General features: G+C 37.3%; 1 protein-coding gene across 3 annotated transcripts in view; it reads left to right on the forward strand.

Annotated features, from left to right (window-relative positions):
* Positions 1 to 232: 232 nt before the first annotated feature.
* The window catches only part of NRK (Nik related kinase), a gene marked incomplete at both ends in the record, with an annotated part of 163,678 nt that continues 149,347 nt past the window's right edge, over positions 233 to 14,563 (forward strand). For all 3 annotated transcript variants that reach the window (XM_082681152.1, XM_082681153.1, XM_082681154.1), the window contains 2 exons: positions 233 to 289; positions 7,312 to 7,377. In XM_082681152.1, coding sequence (XP_082537278.1) covers positions 233 to 289; positions 7,312 to 7,377 — 123 coding nt within the window. The remainder of the gene's footprint in view (positions 290 to 7,311; positions 7,378 to 14,563) is intronic.

Raw genomic sequence — 14,563 nt, forward strand, 5'->3', positions numbered from 1 at the left:
TCTCGCCTTAGCCAGACTCGTTTTCCCGCCTCTCAAACTCCGGCTTCCCTCCACTCCTCGCTCTTTTCCCTCCACATTCCCCTCCTCTTTCTCCCACGCCGCAAACCCTGGTCCCCGTTGCCTTCCCCGGCCCTTTCCCTTTCCCTTCTCCTCCTTGGACTTCTGTCCGCTTCCACCTCAGACTCCCCGAGCGTGCCTAACTCAGTCACCCGCTCCGGTTCCGCTCGAAGTCATGGCGGGACCTGGGGGTTGGAGGGACAAGGAGGTCACGGATCTGGGCCACTTGCCGGTGAGTAGAGGACGCCCGTCACCCCCGAAGTGCTCTCTTCTGCGAGTTCTGAGCATCGATGGAGGGGACAGACGTCCGAAAGCCTGGCTAGGCCAGGACTTCGATAAGACCGCGACTGCAGGAGGGGGCCCCGGGAGTGGGCTTGCGGGAAAGGCGCCCCCTGGGTACCCGGGTTGCTCCAAACTCACGGAAAGGCAAAGGGCCGGGGGAAGAGGGATGGTGGGAAGAGGTGGCAGTAGGTTGGTGCGGGCCACAAACAGCGGGACCTGTTCTAAATGTGGCCCGTTTGGTCTAGCGGCGCTCGGGTACTTGTCCTAGCGGGACCCAAGGAGAGGCCAAAGAGCGCGACGACGCGTGGCTTCCTGAAAGCACGCCTCTCTGTCACCCTGCCGCCCCGTCGTTTGCTTCTTCTTTTGCCAGAAGAGATGCCCACTCTCAGCGTGACCTTTCCTTCTAGGTGCCAGCGGGCCAGAAAATTCAAGCGTTGAAGTCTCACTTTCTAATAGCACTTTCTAAAACCTTCTTACTCTGCCAGGGCACTGGTCCTGATTTAGTATTGCTGGAGCTAAAGAACTCGACGCCGCTTGGGGAAGAAGTGAATTCTGCACACCCCAATTTAAAAAATAAAATGTATTGCGCTCACTTGCTAACCAGATTTAGCTTTTTCTCGTGGTTTTCGTTTGCGGATTCTCCTTTTCCCAAATGCCCAGCTTTCCTCCAGAGTTGTAATTGATTGGTGAGCTATTATCGCCGTCGTTATTAGTAGACTTATTATTTTAGCAGCACCGTTTATTTCATTGGCATCTGGTTTCTGGCAGATATTGGATCCCACCCAAATCCGTTTTTCAAGTTCCCGTTTTAGATTGGCATTTCACTCGCACCCTCTCTTGAATGCAAAGGGCCCCTGGACTCTCTAAAGGGAATAAGCATGCACCGTGCTGGAATGATCACCAGGCAACTGTAGTACAGGGCAGTGGCCTGCTTGCTTTGGGGAAAGCTAAATATTAACCTTGAGGTTATGGGGCTATTCAAAGTAGCAGTGCCTTAATTTTATACATATTTACATTTAAATATTGTTTTCCTGATGATGGCAGACACCTGTCCCCCTCAAAAATGGGGCATTCCCCAAGGCTCACCTATATAATTTCACACTAAAACAATGTGGAGGAGGAGGTGATGCACATGGGTAACATTTTAGCAAATTGTTCTCAGCCTTTTTTTTAAAGGAGCCTCAATGTAAACGTGTTGAATTACAGATAATCAGCATTGTGGTTATTGATGCAGCTTCATAAAATAAAGTCATAGAATTTTTAAAAGTTAAATATTTTTCCACTCAGTGTATACATGAGATTTCTGGAATATGGAGGCCTCAATTGGTGGTTTCCTTTCTGAACAGCACTTTCACATTCTGACTAGATTTGCTCCCAAGTGTAAAACCAATGAATGAAATGTTACCCTCCTCCAACATTCTCTGTGTACGGTGGGGGAAAGAGAAAAAAAAAAAAAAAACTAGGGCAAATATGGAAACCACACATAGGCAAACTGAAATAAACTCTTTTTTAAATTGACTGAAGGGAGGAATGGGAAAGACCTCCTAGAAATGATAGAGCACGGAATTCCAAAAACAAGGAGAAAAGGTTTGATTGCTGCAAAAAAAAAAAAAAATGGGGGGAAATGGCCCAGACTAACTGACCCGGTCATGGCCCTGGACATGAGAACTTGGTGAGAGCCAAGAAGATAAGGGGAAAGGCTACAATCTTTACATTGCAGCTCACTTAAATAGTTTTCTGGGGGTTGGTGGGGGTGTGGAGGGGAGAAAGATGAGGTTAGTTTTTAATATAGGGATAGGGAGAAGACAAAATTTCAGGGCATTGATGTTTGGCCTTATTTTACAGACTTCATGAAAGTCTCGTAAGGTCCTCAACTTCTAACAATTTCTAAATTTCTATAACATAGGAGCTATTTTATATCATGGAGATCTTCACCATGTGAGCAAATTATGCATAAGTTTCCCCTCTTCCTGAACATCCATCAGGGTCTAAACCCTGAGAAATCAAGCAGAAGAAGAGCACCCCTATTTAGAATTCTTTTTTTACATCAAATTTTTAGAGATGCAAAACATTCACTGTTGTTTTGGTCACTGAGGTATAGATTAGTGATTTTGGATTTCTTTGCATTTGACTTATTTCCTAAGTTGCTGAAGAAATAAGAGTAAATGAAAAGGTCAAGAGATATCTAAGTTATCTGTTTGGAAGTTTGCATTTTGATGCAAAGTAGAGATGATAAAGCAAGCAAAGAAACCTGCATATGGTGAGATCCCTTGTGATAATTATCCTCAATAGGATACATATGAGGTCAGAAAGTTGGCATCTGTCAACACCAAGTATACCAACTTGGCAACAGCCAGATAATGAGGGGGGATTCAGACTTTGGAGTTTCACACTGAGCAAGAAAAGAATCTTGAAGAGTATAGAATGATTAAATATGGGTCTAGTTTAAGATTGATATATTATGTCCGTTCTAGGGCTGGCCAGCTAAATGACCACAAGACAAGGACCTTTGAAAGAGACCAAGCTGGCTGTGCAAATTGTGATTTAAAGAAAGTAGTAGAAGGTTATTTGGCATTTTTGTTATTAGATAGATATCTTTTAAGACCTAAAATATTAAACAATAGTGAAAGCTGGGGAAGCAGGGAGAGGGGAGAGAGAAATGTACTTTCTTTTTTGCATAATTCCCTAAAGTTAAAGACGTAAAATAAAAGAGTAAACATAATAACCAGAGACTGCCAGGTGGGTAAGCTACATTTTCTTTGTTAATTAGTGGGTTACTGTCATTTTTCCATTTTTCCTGACTTACTATTGAATAAACATTTCCTATAGGTGACAAAACAGAAAAGAAAGTACAGAGATTTGTGGTTTGTGCTTCCTTTTTGAAAAAGAGAATGGCAAAACCATATATATATATATATATATATACATATATACACATATGTATGTATGTATATATATATATATATATATATATATATAAAATCTGTGTTTCACATTGTCTGCCAGCAGCAATACCTGGGGATATATATATATATATATATATATATATATATATATATATATATATATATATATAAGGTTTTTTCCCTACTATGCATATGTCACTCAATCCTTGGGACTGGAAACTATTTCTTCATCTCCAAATCTGGCATGTCTTTCACTATGATAGTCCCCTTTGCCTTCTGTGCCCAGTATGGTAATGACATTCCTCACAACTCTGGCCTTCGTATTTGACACTGCCGTGTGTAGTCCTAATCTATATTGGGGTCAGGATTAGACAGGCCTGGAGGACAGTGGTGGCAGAGGTGATCTGAAATAGTACATGATCCAAAAAACTATATTTGAATTACATTAAGTTTATATTTAAATATAACTGCTAGCTCTCCCAGTCTTCCTTCACCCAGACCAAGCCTGCTTTCCACACTCAGTCATGAGAAACTTTCACTTTCTCAAGTCCCTTAGCCCCCTATTTTGAATCAGTTTTACCTTCTAGTCCACAAAGATTGAAATATTCAACATATCCTTCATTAGGTATCCCAGAGCATCACCTCAAAATGACGTTGTACTTCAATCAGTTTTCTCAGTCTTTTTCCCCTCAATATCTAGAGCAGTGGGTTTTATGTTAGTGCACCAGAACAGTGCCCAAGAATGATCTTGGATCTTGAGACCCATCCACAGAAATTCTAGTTTCATAATTCCATGGTTGGGACAAGGAATCTGTATTTTAAACAAGATTCTCCAGATGAGTCTCATGTAAGGAGAGTCTATGCAGTTCACAGTTTGAGAAACACTAGTCTAAAGGAAGAGATTGTCCTTTTTAAATTTTCCACTTGAATTGTGAAGCCCATTCCTCCAAATATCTCTGAAGCTTACTCTGACACTTATTTTGTTTTATCTGCCACTTTCAGGTTCTCTCTCCATAAACTATTTTCATAAAATCACATTTTCTAATATTTAAAACAAAAGAACAATAGCCTCTGCTCTTTCTAGGTACTGTGCAATCTCTTTTCTTCCTTTAGCTGTCTAACTACTGGAATGTGTTCTATGATTCTCTTTTACTGCCCTAAATCTGAAATTTATTGCTACCTATGATGACCATTTATCATTTCCACTTTGTTCTTAATTTCTGCTGTATTTGGTCCTGTAGATCAGCCTTTGCTTTTGCGTCTCTTCCATGACCAGCAAACACTGCCTTCTAGTGGTTCTTTTTCTTCCTGTTACCCCCAAACCCCTGCCTTTAATAAAATTACCCATCAATGTTCCCATTTTCCCCCCTCTTCTTGAATTCAGAAGACAGAAACAACTCCCCAATTTCAGGATTTCAGGGGGCAGACTAGGACTTTTAAATTGCAAGAGTTAATTTAGATACATAGAAAAACATAACGAAGTATGGAGTATTTGCCCAACATTTTATGGTTCAAAAATGTTTTAAAACTTAGACTTTTAGTAATATCTTTTGAAAAAAACTTTCACAAATTAAGTTTTCTTGTTAAGTGACCATTCTTTTAACCAAATGGAACACCGGAACATACTGAACCACCAAGTATTCTCTAAATTGATATAGCAGTCATAAATATAAAGATCTTTCCTCTTCTGGTTTTCTTATCTCCGAGTAGCAGGGCAGAGGAGAAGACCAAGTAATCATAGAGACCCCCTTGGTGAGGACTTTAAATTTCACAGTGACCAAAAAAAGTTGACTTCTCAATACTTCCTTCTTTGGGAGCCCAGAATAAGCTTTCTCTGACTATAATTCAGTGGAAAATCTGATACAAGAAATTGAGTAATATTACTCTAGTAATTAACATAGTTCCCTTCCTCTTTTTGCCGAGTTTGACAATCATTTAGTCTTGAAAGAGATTAGTGTGGAGATGGAAACAAAAAATATTACATAAAACTAATGAAAAAAATAGTCTTAGATGAATACTAAAATGAGCTGCCTTTAAGAACAGAAAAAAAGTTTTTAAAAACCTTTTTTTTATTAAATGTGAGCATGAGGAGAATTAAGATGTTCTGGTCATTTGTGAGCAGGAAAAATTTTCCAAACAACATGAATATAGATAAAATAAGGCCTTCAAGAATTCCACCGGCATTTTGTTGTCCCGTTCATTTCCTTGGTGTCTTTTTTGAGTAGGTAGATACCTGGGTTCAAATATGAGTAAAGTACTTACATTATTGAGGGCTAGAAAAAGGATTACAGAAATTAAAGACCGTGCTCAAAGATTCGGAAATAAACTTGTTCAGATAATACAGTAATTCTCTGATATATGATATTGGGGTTTTGTTTGTTTGTTTGTTTGTTTTTAGCTAAAATGCAGCCTCAACTGTAACAAAGAATGGTTTACCGATAGGAATCAGCTAACATATTTGATTCTTTTGACAGATGACCAGAGACTGTTTCTCCAGAATTAATAATGTCTCATATAAGTTCCTCAAAGATCTCCTTTAAAGAAATATGCTAAATTGATAAACTCTTCAAGCCAAACCTTAGGAACTTCTTTGTTGGCTTTTTCCCATAAATTTTTCAATGAATTATAACAGCAATGATATGCCTATTATCAAAGTCCACTATAACAATCTATTTTTAGTTTTCTTGAATCCTCAAAATTATCATTAAAAAAAATTTGTATTTTCATTGGGAGTATGTTCCCTGAAATATTTTCCTACAGTAATACTGTGCATATTGTGACATTGAGTTTAATGCTAATTTTAAGAAAGTAGGCTGCTAACAATTGTCATATCAATGCATTGGAAACATCTGGATTTTAGAATGTCAGAATCTGATTTTTTTCTAAAGAATTTTAGAGCTAGGAAATCACTTAACACAGCACCTTTATTTTATATATGTGAAAACTGAGTCCCAGAGAGAGTAAATAACTTACACAAAGTCATATAGTTAATTAATGGCAGAACTGGGGCTATAACTTTAGTCTCCTGACTCTGTCCAGTTGAATACTTATTGACTGAAGTAATCCCAGAGCTGTGTCATTTTCCTATGACACTTTTGCTAGATTAAACAAATATCACACCAGTTTAAAGGAATCTATAATTTGTCATATACATTGCATTTGCTCAATAGTTTTTCTGTTTAGCTCACATTTATCACAGTGATAAAAATATTTTTAAACAAAGTTATACAAAGTTTGTATATATAAAATGTGCTTTCTATAAGGCATGTGAATTTCCAAGAATTTGCCAGTGCTCCTATTACTTCGTGCATAAATTGGCATCTACTCATACTTCATATCTCTTTTGCTAAAATAGCAAAATAAGCTGCTAGAGTAAGAGTTTAAATAGTGATAAAATTCAAGAAACCATGTTTTGTGGTGAACAAGAAATGAATATCCATATTTTAAGGTAAGGAAACAATGTTTAAGGATAAATATGGAAGCCTTAAGAATCTGCTGATAAACATGTTATATTGTCTAGTTTTTTTTAAAAAAATGATGCTCTTTTAATACCATGATGTTATTTTGTTATTTATATTTAGAGGCAATATTCTTTCTTAAGAATTACTATTATATAAACAATCTAGACTTTGTAGCCAGTACCTACTCATCATTACATATCTACTCAATATTACCATTGCCATATGGTAAACTTTCTGCCTGTCTGGTTAGCACTCAAAAGATGGATATCAAAAGAGTATTTCAATTGCAAGTAAATTAATTTAGTTCTACTTTTAATAGCCTTTCTAATTAACTTATGAATATGCCTCAACTAGACATAATTGTATGCATTTTACAGTTTTATGATAATTATACAGTTAATGTTCACACCATTGCTTCTTTTTTATAAATGACTACACTCAGTCCAGGGAGATTGTGACAACGCTATGCTTTTGGTAAATAATACTTAGGTTCTTCCCATGGAAATTCTAAAGGAACAAGACAGATTAGAAATTCCACTCTAGATAATTTAATGCTTGGCTGTTTTTCCAAGAAAATTGAAAAGTTTTATCCTACATTTTTGCAGGATCCCACTGGAATATTCTCACTGGATAAAACCATTGGCCTTGGTACTTATGGCAGAATCTATTTGGTAAGTGGAGTTACATTAGGTATTCATTCTGCATTTTCTAATAACAAAAATGATTGTTAAGTCAAAACCCTACACTGCAAGTCAAATAATGCCAAAACATATTTCACTTTGAGAGAACGATCAAATTAAGATAGCTCAGTGACAACTGTGAGAATTATTACGAAAAAATGGATTGGAAAGCTATAGTGAACCAACCAACAAAACATAAGATCTAAACATTATTAGCAGAAAATTAATAAAATCACTAAAGGAAAAGAGAACTAATTCAAATAATATGTACTCAAATAAAAATATCACTTGTTTGATATTATATGTCCATACCATTCTAATTACTGACATTCAACTTTTAAGCTGAATGTTACAAAAAGTTTCCATAGCATTCTATATCATACTATGTACATGAATGTGCACACGTATGTGATAGCTTCCCAAATAATCTAACAAGAAAATCTCTGCATTTGTTTAATGATATTTATTAAGCATAAAATATATGCCAGGCACTGTGATAGTCTTAAGTGGTGAACAAAACAGATAGTCCCTACTCTTCCAGGGTTTATGGTCTAGAAATATGTAAGTGATTAAATGTGTGTATTTGTGTGTGGGTGCGTGGGGGCTTGGAGGAGGCAAATATATAAGTAAGCACAGGAATAACTATATAATTGCAATTGTAATATATTTCTGTAAGAAAATTCATAGTGATATAAAAGTAAAGAACGGGGGGCTTAATTTAGATTGAAAGTCAGGCTCCCTGGGGGAATCACTGTTAAAATGACATCAGGAGGACAAATATGAGATAACCAAGCAAAGGTATGGTTGTAGAGGATGATGTTGATTCATTCTAGGTAGAGCAGGGGCAGTGGTAAGGGCTGGATTGGAGATGGGGGGTGCTTTAGTGGCCCTATCACCTTGATCAGGTGCCCTTCCCTCACTCTCTAATATGGTGAATAGACATTTTCTCAACCTTGTATAATGTTATGTACAAATGCAGGGTTCCTCTTCCCCAGGAATGTCCCTCAAAAACCAGATCACTGTCCCTAGGCTGATCCTTACTGTCGACTGACCACCGGTCCTCTATGTATGGGTTGTGTAGACGTGTCTTGAAATGGGTCCAGTGGAAGGGGCCTCTTTCTAGTTCAGACAAAGGTGCCCTCTGCCTGCCAAGCCTTGTAACCTTAGGGCTGCATCTGCCCAGAAGTAGCTTATTTTTTAAATTCATCTACCCAGGTAGGGTGGGGAGATCTTTAAAAGTTGCGCAAATGTGCCTAAAGCACAGACTTTGAGTAGGAGAAATAGCATTGTGGAAGGATCCTAAAAGCAGAAAGAACCTTGGTGAGTATAAGGAACAGAGAGAGTATCAATATTCATGACAAAAGTTTTTTCAAGCCATTTTGACCTGACCTATTAACAGAAACAATAAGCTATAGACGGAAATGTGATACAGACACAAATATATTGTTTCTGTTACTTCAATTGCATTCTAGACTGAATGATTAGTTAACATTTGTGTGATCTAAGCAAATTTTGCCACTTTGTGCATAGATACCTACACCTTATACATAGAAGTTTCTCTTCTTTATGGCACATTTATAATTTCCATGGCTCCACGCACATTTTAATTCCTGAGGGGTGTGTAGTTAAGTGTGTGTGTGTGTGTGTGTGTGTGTGTGTGTGTGCGCGTGTGTATACTTGGCTTGATTTGAAGGTATAGAGCTCTCTCCACCATCAGATATTAGGAGTAAAAACCTCAGTTATATAAGGCAAAAAGCAAAGGTAAGGCTAGATAACACAAAAAGATGGTTTCTCATCAGCAGTCATCAGAATTGTGATGCCATAAGAAGAAAAGTCAAGAGGGTAAAAAGGTGAGTTGTGCATGATAATTCTCTTTTTTAAAAAACTAGGGCTTAGGGGACTTCCCTGGCAGTCCAGTGGTTAGGACTTCGCCTTCCAATTCAGGGGGTGTGGGTTCGATCCCTGGTTGGGGAGCTAAGATCCCACATGCCTTGTGGCCAAAAAAAACCAAAACAGAAAACACAAGCAATATTGTAACAAATTCAATAAAGACTTTTAAAATGGTCCACATCAAAAAAATCTTTAAAAAAATAAATAAACTAGGGCTTATTTAGGTATAGTTTACACTTGGTAAATTCATCCTTTTAAGTGTAGAATTTTATGAGTTTGGACAAACATGTCCAGACGTGTAACTACCACCACAATCAAGACTTTTCAATATACATCTTAAATTACACAGTATACCTTCAAGTAGTATTCTACCACTTCACTGTGTGGTGTCCTAGTTTGTGTACTATGCTTATGGTTGTTATACATTTTGCTCTTAGGTATGATATGAACCTACACTACTACTACTATTTTCCCTCTACTCAATACTACTACTTTTTCTTTAGTCAGTTATCTTTTAGAGCAATTTAAAAAGAAGAAAAATTTATATTTATACTCATTTGAGCTATTTCTGGAATCTTCATTTCGTTGGGTAAATCCAAGTTTCTATCTGGGTACGATACTCTTTAAGCCTGAAGAACTTCCTCTAACATTTCTTTTAGTGCAGGGCTTCTGGTAATGAAGTCTCTGCTTTAGTGTGAGAAGTCCTTACTTCTTCATTTTTAAAAGATATTTACACTGGATATAGAATTTGGGGTTGACAGTTACTGTAGTTTCTTTCAGCACTTTAAAGATAACACTCTATTGTCTTCTGGCTTGCATAGTTTCTGAAGTCCGTTGTCATTTTCGTTCCTCCTTCTATCTTCTGGCTGCCTTTAAGATTTTTCTCCTTATCTTTGTTTTTCAGCAGTTTAAATATGAAATGTCTAGGGGTTTTGTTTTTATTGTGTGTGTGTGTGTGTGTGTGTGTGTGTGTGTGTGTGTGTGTGTTTGGTGGGGTATTTACCGTCCTCGGGTTTCTCTGAGCTTCTTCCTCGTGCTTCTGTGCTTCAGATTCTCGCTCAATGCTCTCCTGCCTCCCCTAGTGGTATACTGCTATCGCTTCTTTAAGTGCTTGTTAGCCTGATGGTGTGGGGCAGGGAGTTCTCTGTTTTCCTGATTCAACCCCAGTCTTAGGCAGATACTGTGCTTCTAGGTCATGAGAGTGAGACTTTCTTATTTACCCTGCCCCTCTATTAGTGGTAAGACATCCTAAATGTTTTGGACCCAGGACTAATTCCTGCGCTACCCCCCAGAAATAGAGGAGTGAATTATTTTTTTTTTTACATTTCCCCCAGCTATATCAGGTCTTCCTCTGCACCCTGCGGGGAATAGGGTTTGATGTGCCCTTCCCCTAAGGCTTAGGGCTTTTATTCCATGGGGGGCGGGGAGAGAAATTGCACATGGTTTCACGCTTTTCCTACTGCAAGGGCTTCTTCTCTCCATCAGGTCAGTACCAGAAATCTGTGGAGAAAAGCTTATGACTGTGCATGTATTCCTCTTGTATCTGTGGCTCATGAGCGTACTGTACTCTTATGCTAGCCCATACTTGGCCTTTAGCAGTTCATTAAAAATTCAGCAGAATTCTTTTTTTTAATTTTTATTTTTTATTGAAACAGTTGATCAACAATGTTGTGTTAGTTTCAGGTGTACAGCAAAGTGATTCAGTTATACATATACACATAGCTATTCTTTTTAAAATTATTTTCCCATTTAGGTCACTTCAGAATATTGAACAGTGTTCCCTGTGCTATACAGTAGGTCCTTGTTGGTTATCTATTTTAAATATAGCAGTGTGTACATGTCAGTCCCAAACTCCCAATCTGTCCCTCCCCTCCACGCTTCCCCCACTGGTAACCATAAGTTCATTGTCTATGTCTGTGAGTCTGTTTCTGTTTTGTAAATAAGTGCATTTGTATCATTTTTTTAGATTCTGCATATAAGTGATATCATGTGATATTTGTCTTTCTCTGTCTGACTTACTTCACTTAGTATGATAATCTCCAGGTCCATCCATGTTCAGCAGAATTCTTTATACCAGCTTCTATGTGATCCTGTCTTCCCTCTGTAGCCACGGGTGAGCCAGTGCTCATGTCCCATCTCTCCCTGCAAGTGCTTGTCTTTTTTCAGACTTCAGCCTGGCTGGTTGCCTTGAGACTTCTCTCTGGGTTCAAGAAAAGTAATGATTTCGTAGGTTATTCATGTTTTGATTGTTGTTAGGGTGGAGGTGGCACTCCTTTCAGCTTTCCACATCTTCATCAGGAGCCAGAAGTCCATGTCAAATTGAACCTTCATGAAGCATCTACTATATGCTATGTCCTGTACACATTTATAATTCCTAAGACTTTTATATGTACCTATTCACATCCAGAGATAGAGAACACTTCCTACCATCAGATCTTCAAACTAGAAACCTCTATGTTACAGAAGGTGAATGATTACAGATGCTTTATTTACATTAGACAGATTTTCCTTTGTCACTCATTGATGTAACCTCTTTTTTCTCCCTCAAATTTATTTCCTTCTGTAAAAATTTTTGGGATAGTGGCACTTTATATAAATACCTCCTTCATGGAAAACAACCTTGAGTATGTAGTAAATGCTTTTAAAATGTTCATACTCTTTATACCAATAATTCCGCCTCTGGAAATCTATGATAAATACAAAAATATAGAAAAAGCATATATTCATTTTAGCAGAAAGGTGGCATTTTGTGGTGAAAAGTGGACCTGCTTTGGAACAAGACAGACTTAATTCAGTGCTTACTTGGCCATTAATTAGCTATGACCTTGAGCAAGTCACTTAACTTCTGAGTATAAATTTCCTTATTTATAAAATGGAGCTAATACCTACCTTGCAAGATTTTATAAAATTTAAAAACAATGCATATAAAGCACTTGGCACATGGTAGCTATCCTTAAAAGATAGCTACTGATATCATTATCACTGTTCCTATTACTTGTAGGAAGACAAATTCAGCAAAACACTAAATAGTAAAAAATTAAATGAAGTAAATTATCTCAGTTAATATATTATTTCTCTGAAAAGCAATGTTTATGAAGGTATCTAGCAGCATAGAACTATGTTTATGATATTTAGTAAAGTATTGCATATTATTTGTATACTCTTACAGTTCTGTTAAAACTTGCACATGAAAAATGGTGACTTAAATGGTTAGAATAGTGAGATACTGGATGTACTTTTCTACTCTATATTTTTTAATTGTATATTTCTAATGACTGTAATGTTACATGTTCTTTACCTAAATAATATATATGTATGTGTGTATGTATATTTTATATATATATATATATATATATACATATACATACATATACAATTCTGTATAGATACCCTGTATAACAAAATGGAAGCATGATACCATTCAAAATTAATGTCAGAGTGACTCATAGAGTCCTTTGCTTTTTCAGCTCTGCCAACCACATCCCCTGCTGGTGTTTGTTTTGGTTAAAGTCTCTCCAATGTCTTCCAGCTTGTTTCCAAGGCCTCGTTCTCTGGCAGGTTTCCAGCTATCTACTGAGGTCTGTGCACGTTGAAATGAAGGCTGAGTTGCACATTCCACATTGAAACCCTTTTCCTTTCCTTCTTTTTCTTCTAATTAAATGCCTGTCTTTCTACCCTCTCCCACCTCCTGCCAGTACAAACCTCACTTAAAATTGTGGGTTTTATTTTTCTCTCTCTTTTTAGGAGAAAGTACTGCTCTTTCTTTTTTTCCTCTAGTAGAGTTATAAAACGTAGTTTCCTCTTCACTTTTAGATGCTAGTCTCATAGCTTAAGAATTGTCATTTGAATTAGAATTTGCCCATGTGAGACCAAATTAACAAAAAGAAAATAGTTTGAAACTTGTTTTTAATGTTACTATTTAAAAAATAAACAATTTCCTGAAGAGCAATATACACGGAGAGACCACAGTTATTTTATGAAATATTAAGAAAGAGACCAAAGCACCTTAGGTTGGCTCAGTGAGTGGCAACCTGACTCTCCCATTAACTGACACAATACTTATAAATTGACTTTTCTGGGCCTGTTTCCTCAAGTATAAAATAAATGTGTTTCGTTAGATAATCTCCAGCGTTCTTCTGGCTCTTCAACAATACACCTAGCACAGTGCCTGGAACTCAAGAATGTAAACTATTCTTATTCTTACTGTCACCAGCATAATAATAACTAGCTTATAGTTCTTTCACCACCTTGCAAAATAGAAGTTGATTATTGGCTATTAGGTGAAGTAGTTCCTCATTTCACCAAATAAAATGATTCTCATCATGTTTTTCCATTCTTTCGTCCACTTTACTACCTGATAGCAAGACCTAATATTTATCTCAGTAACTACTATGATGCCCAATGCAAAGGTAAAACTGTGTTACTGTTATCTAACAGCATTTTCTTAAGCAGAATACTATTGGGGTAAGACAATGAACTGAATCGCCAGAGTGAACCAGTTTGCCTTGCCCTTCATGACGTCTTGACTGTACTTCTAACTTTAATCACCTATTCCCACGTTACCATTTGCAGGTGGTGAAGGCAGAAAAAGAAGTGGGAAAAGGTTCAAGGCAACTGTTTCAAGCAAAGGAAAAATTCACCTGAAATAGGGTAAAACTTTACAGTTGGATCTAGAGCTTAATTTTCACACGTCCCTGATGCCTAGTTGGAACTCAGTTAATGCTGGTGGAAGGAAGGGACTGGGCCAAATATATTATTGTCCTAAAACTTAAAAACATACCCTGGGCATAAGTAACCATCTGTCCTTGAGATATATTAGAGGGGTCATCTGCCCCTTGGCACTCAGCAGATTAAGTCAGATATAGAAGGTGTGTCATTACAATGATGAGCAAATTCCTGAATCTATTGCTCTCTGGAAGTGTACTGTTGAATACGGTAATTTCTTTTTAAAACACTGTCCAATGCGTCCCTGTTAAGTTTGATTTTTTTTAAATCACTGCTTGACACATTGCTTTTACTTGGAAATCTCACCAGACAGGTGATATTTAGGTTTACTAGTTACGTTTTCTGGATTTGCAGTTAGGACAGGGAACGGGAACAGAAAGGCAGGAAAGAAACGTCCTCAAAGTTGATGACATACAATTTATGATATTTTAAATTAAGTTTCAGAAACATGGTGCTGACATTTGGATTGCCTAGCCACTAGGCCTATTGGATAGGGGTTTGAATATTTTTCCTTTTAGGCTGAAATTATACTGTTTATTTGCCTAACAAATGTCTAGCACTG

This window comes from Grampus griseus (assembly GCF_964374135.1).
Source record: "Grampus griseus genome assembly, chromosome: X".
Classification (NCBI taxonomy): Eukaryota; Metazoa; Chordata; class Mammalia; order Artiodactyla; family Delphinidae; genus Grampus; species Grampus griseus.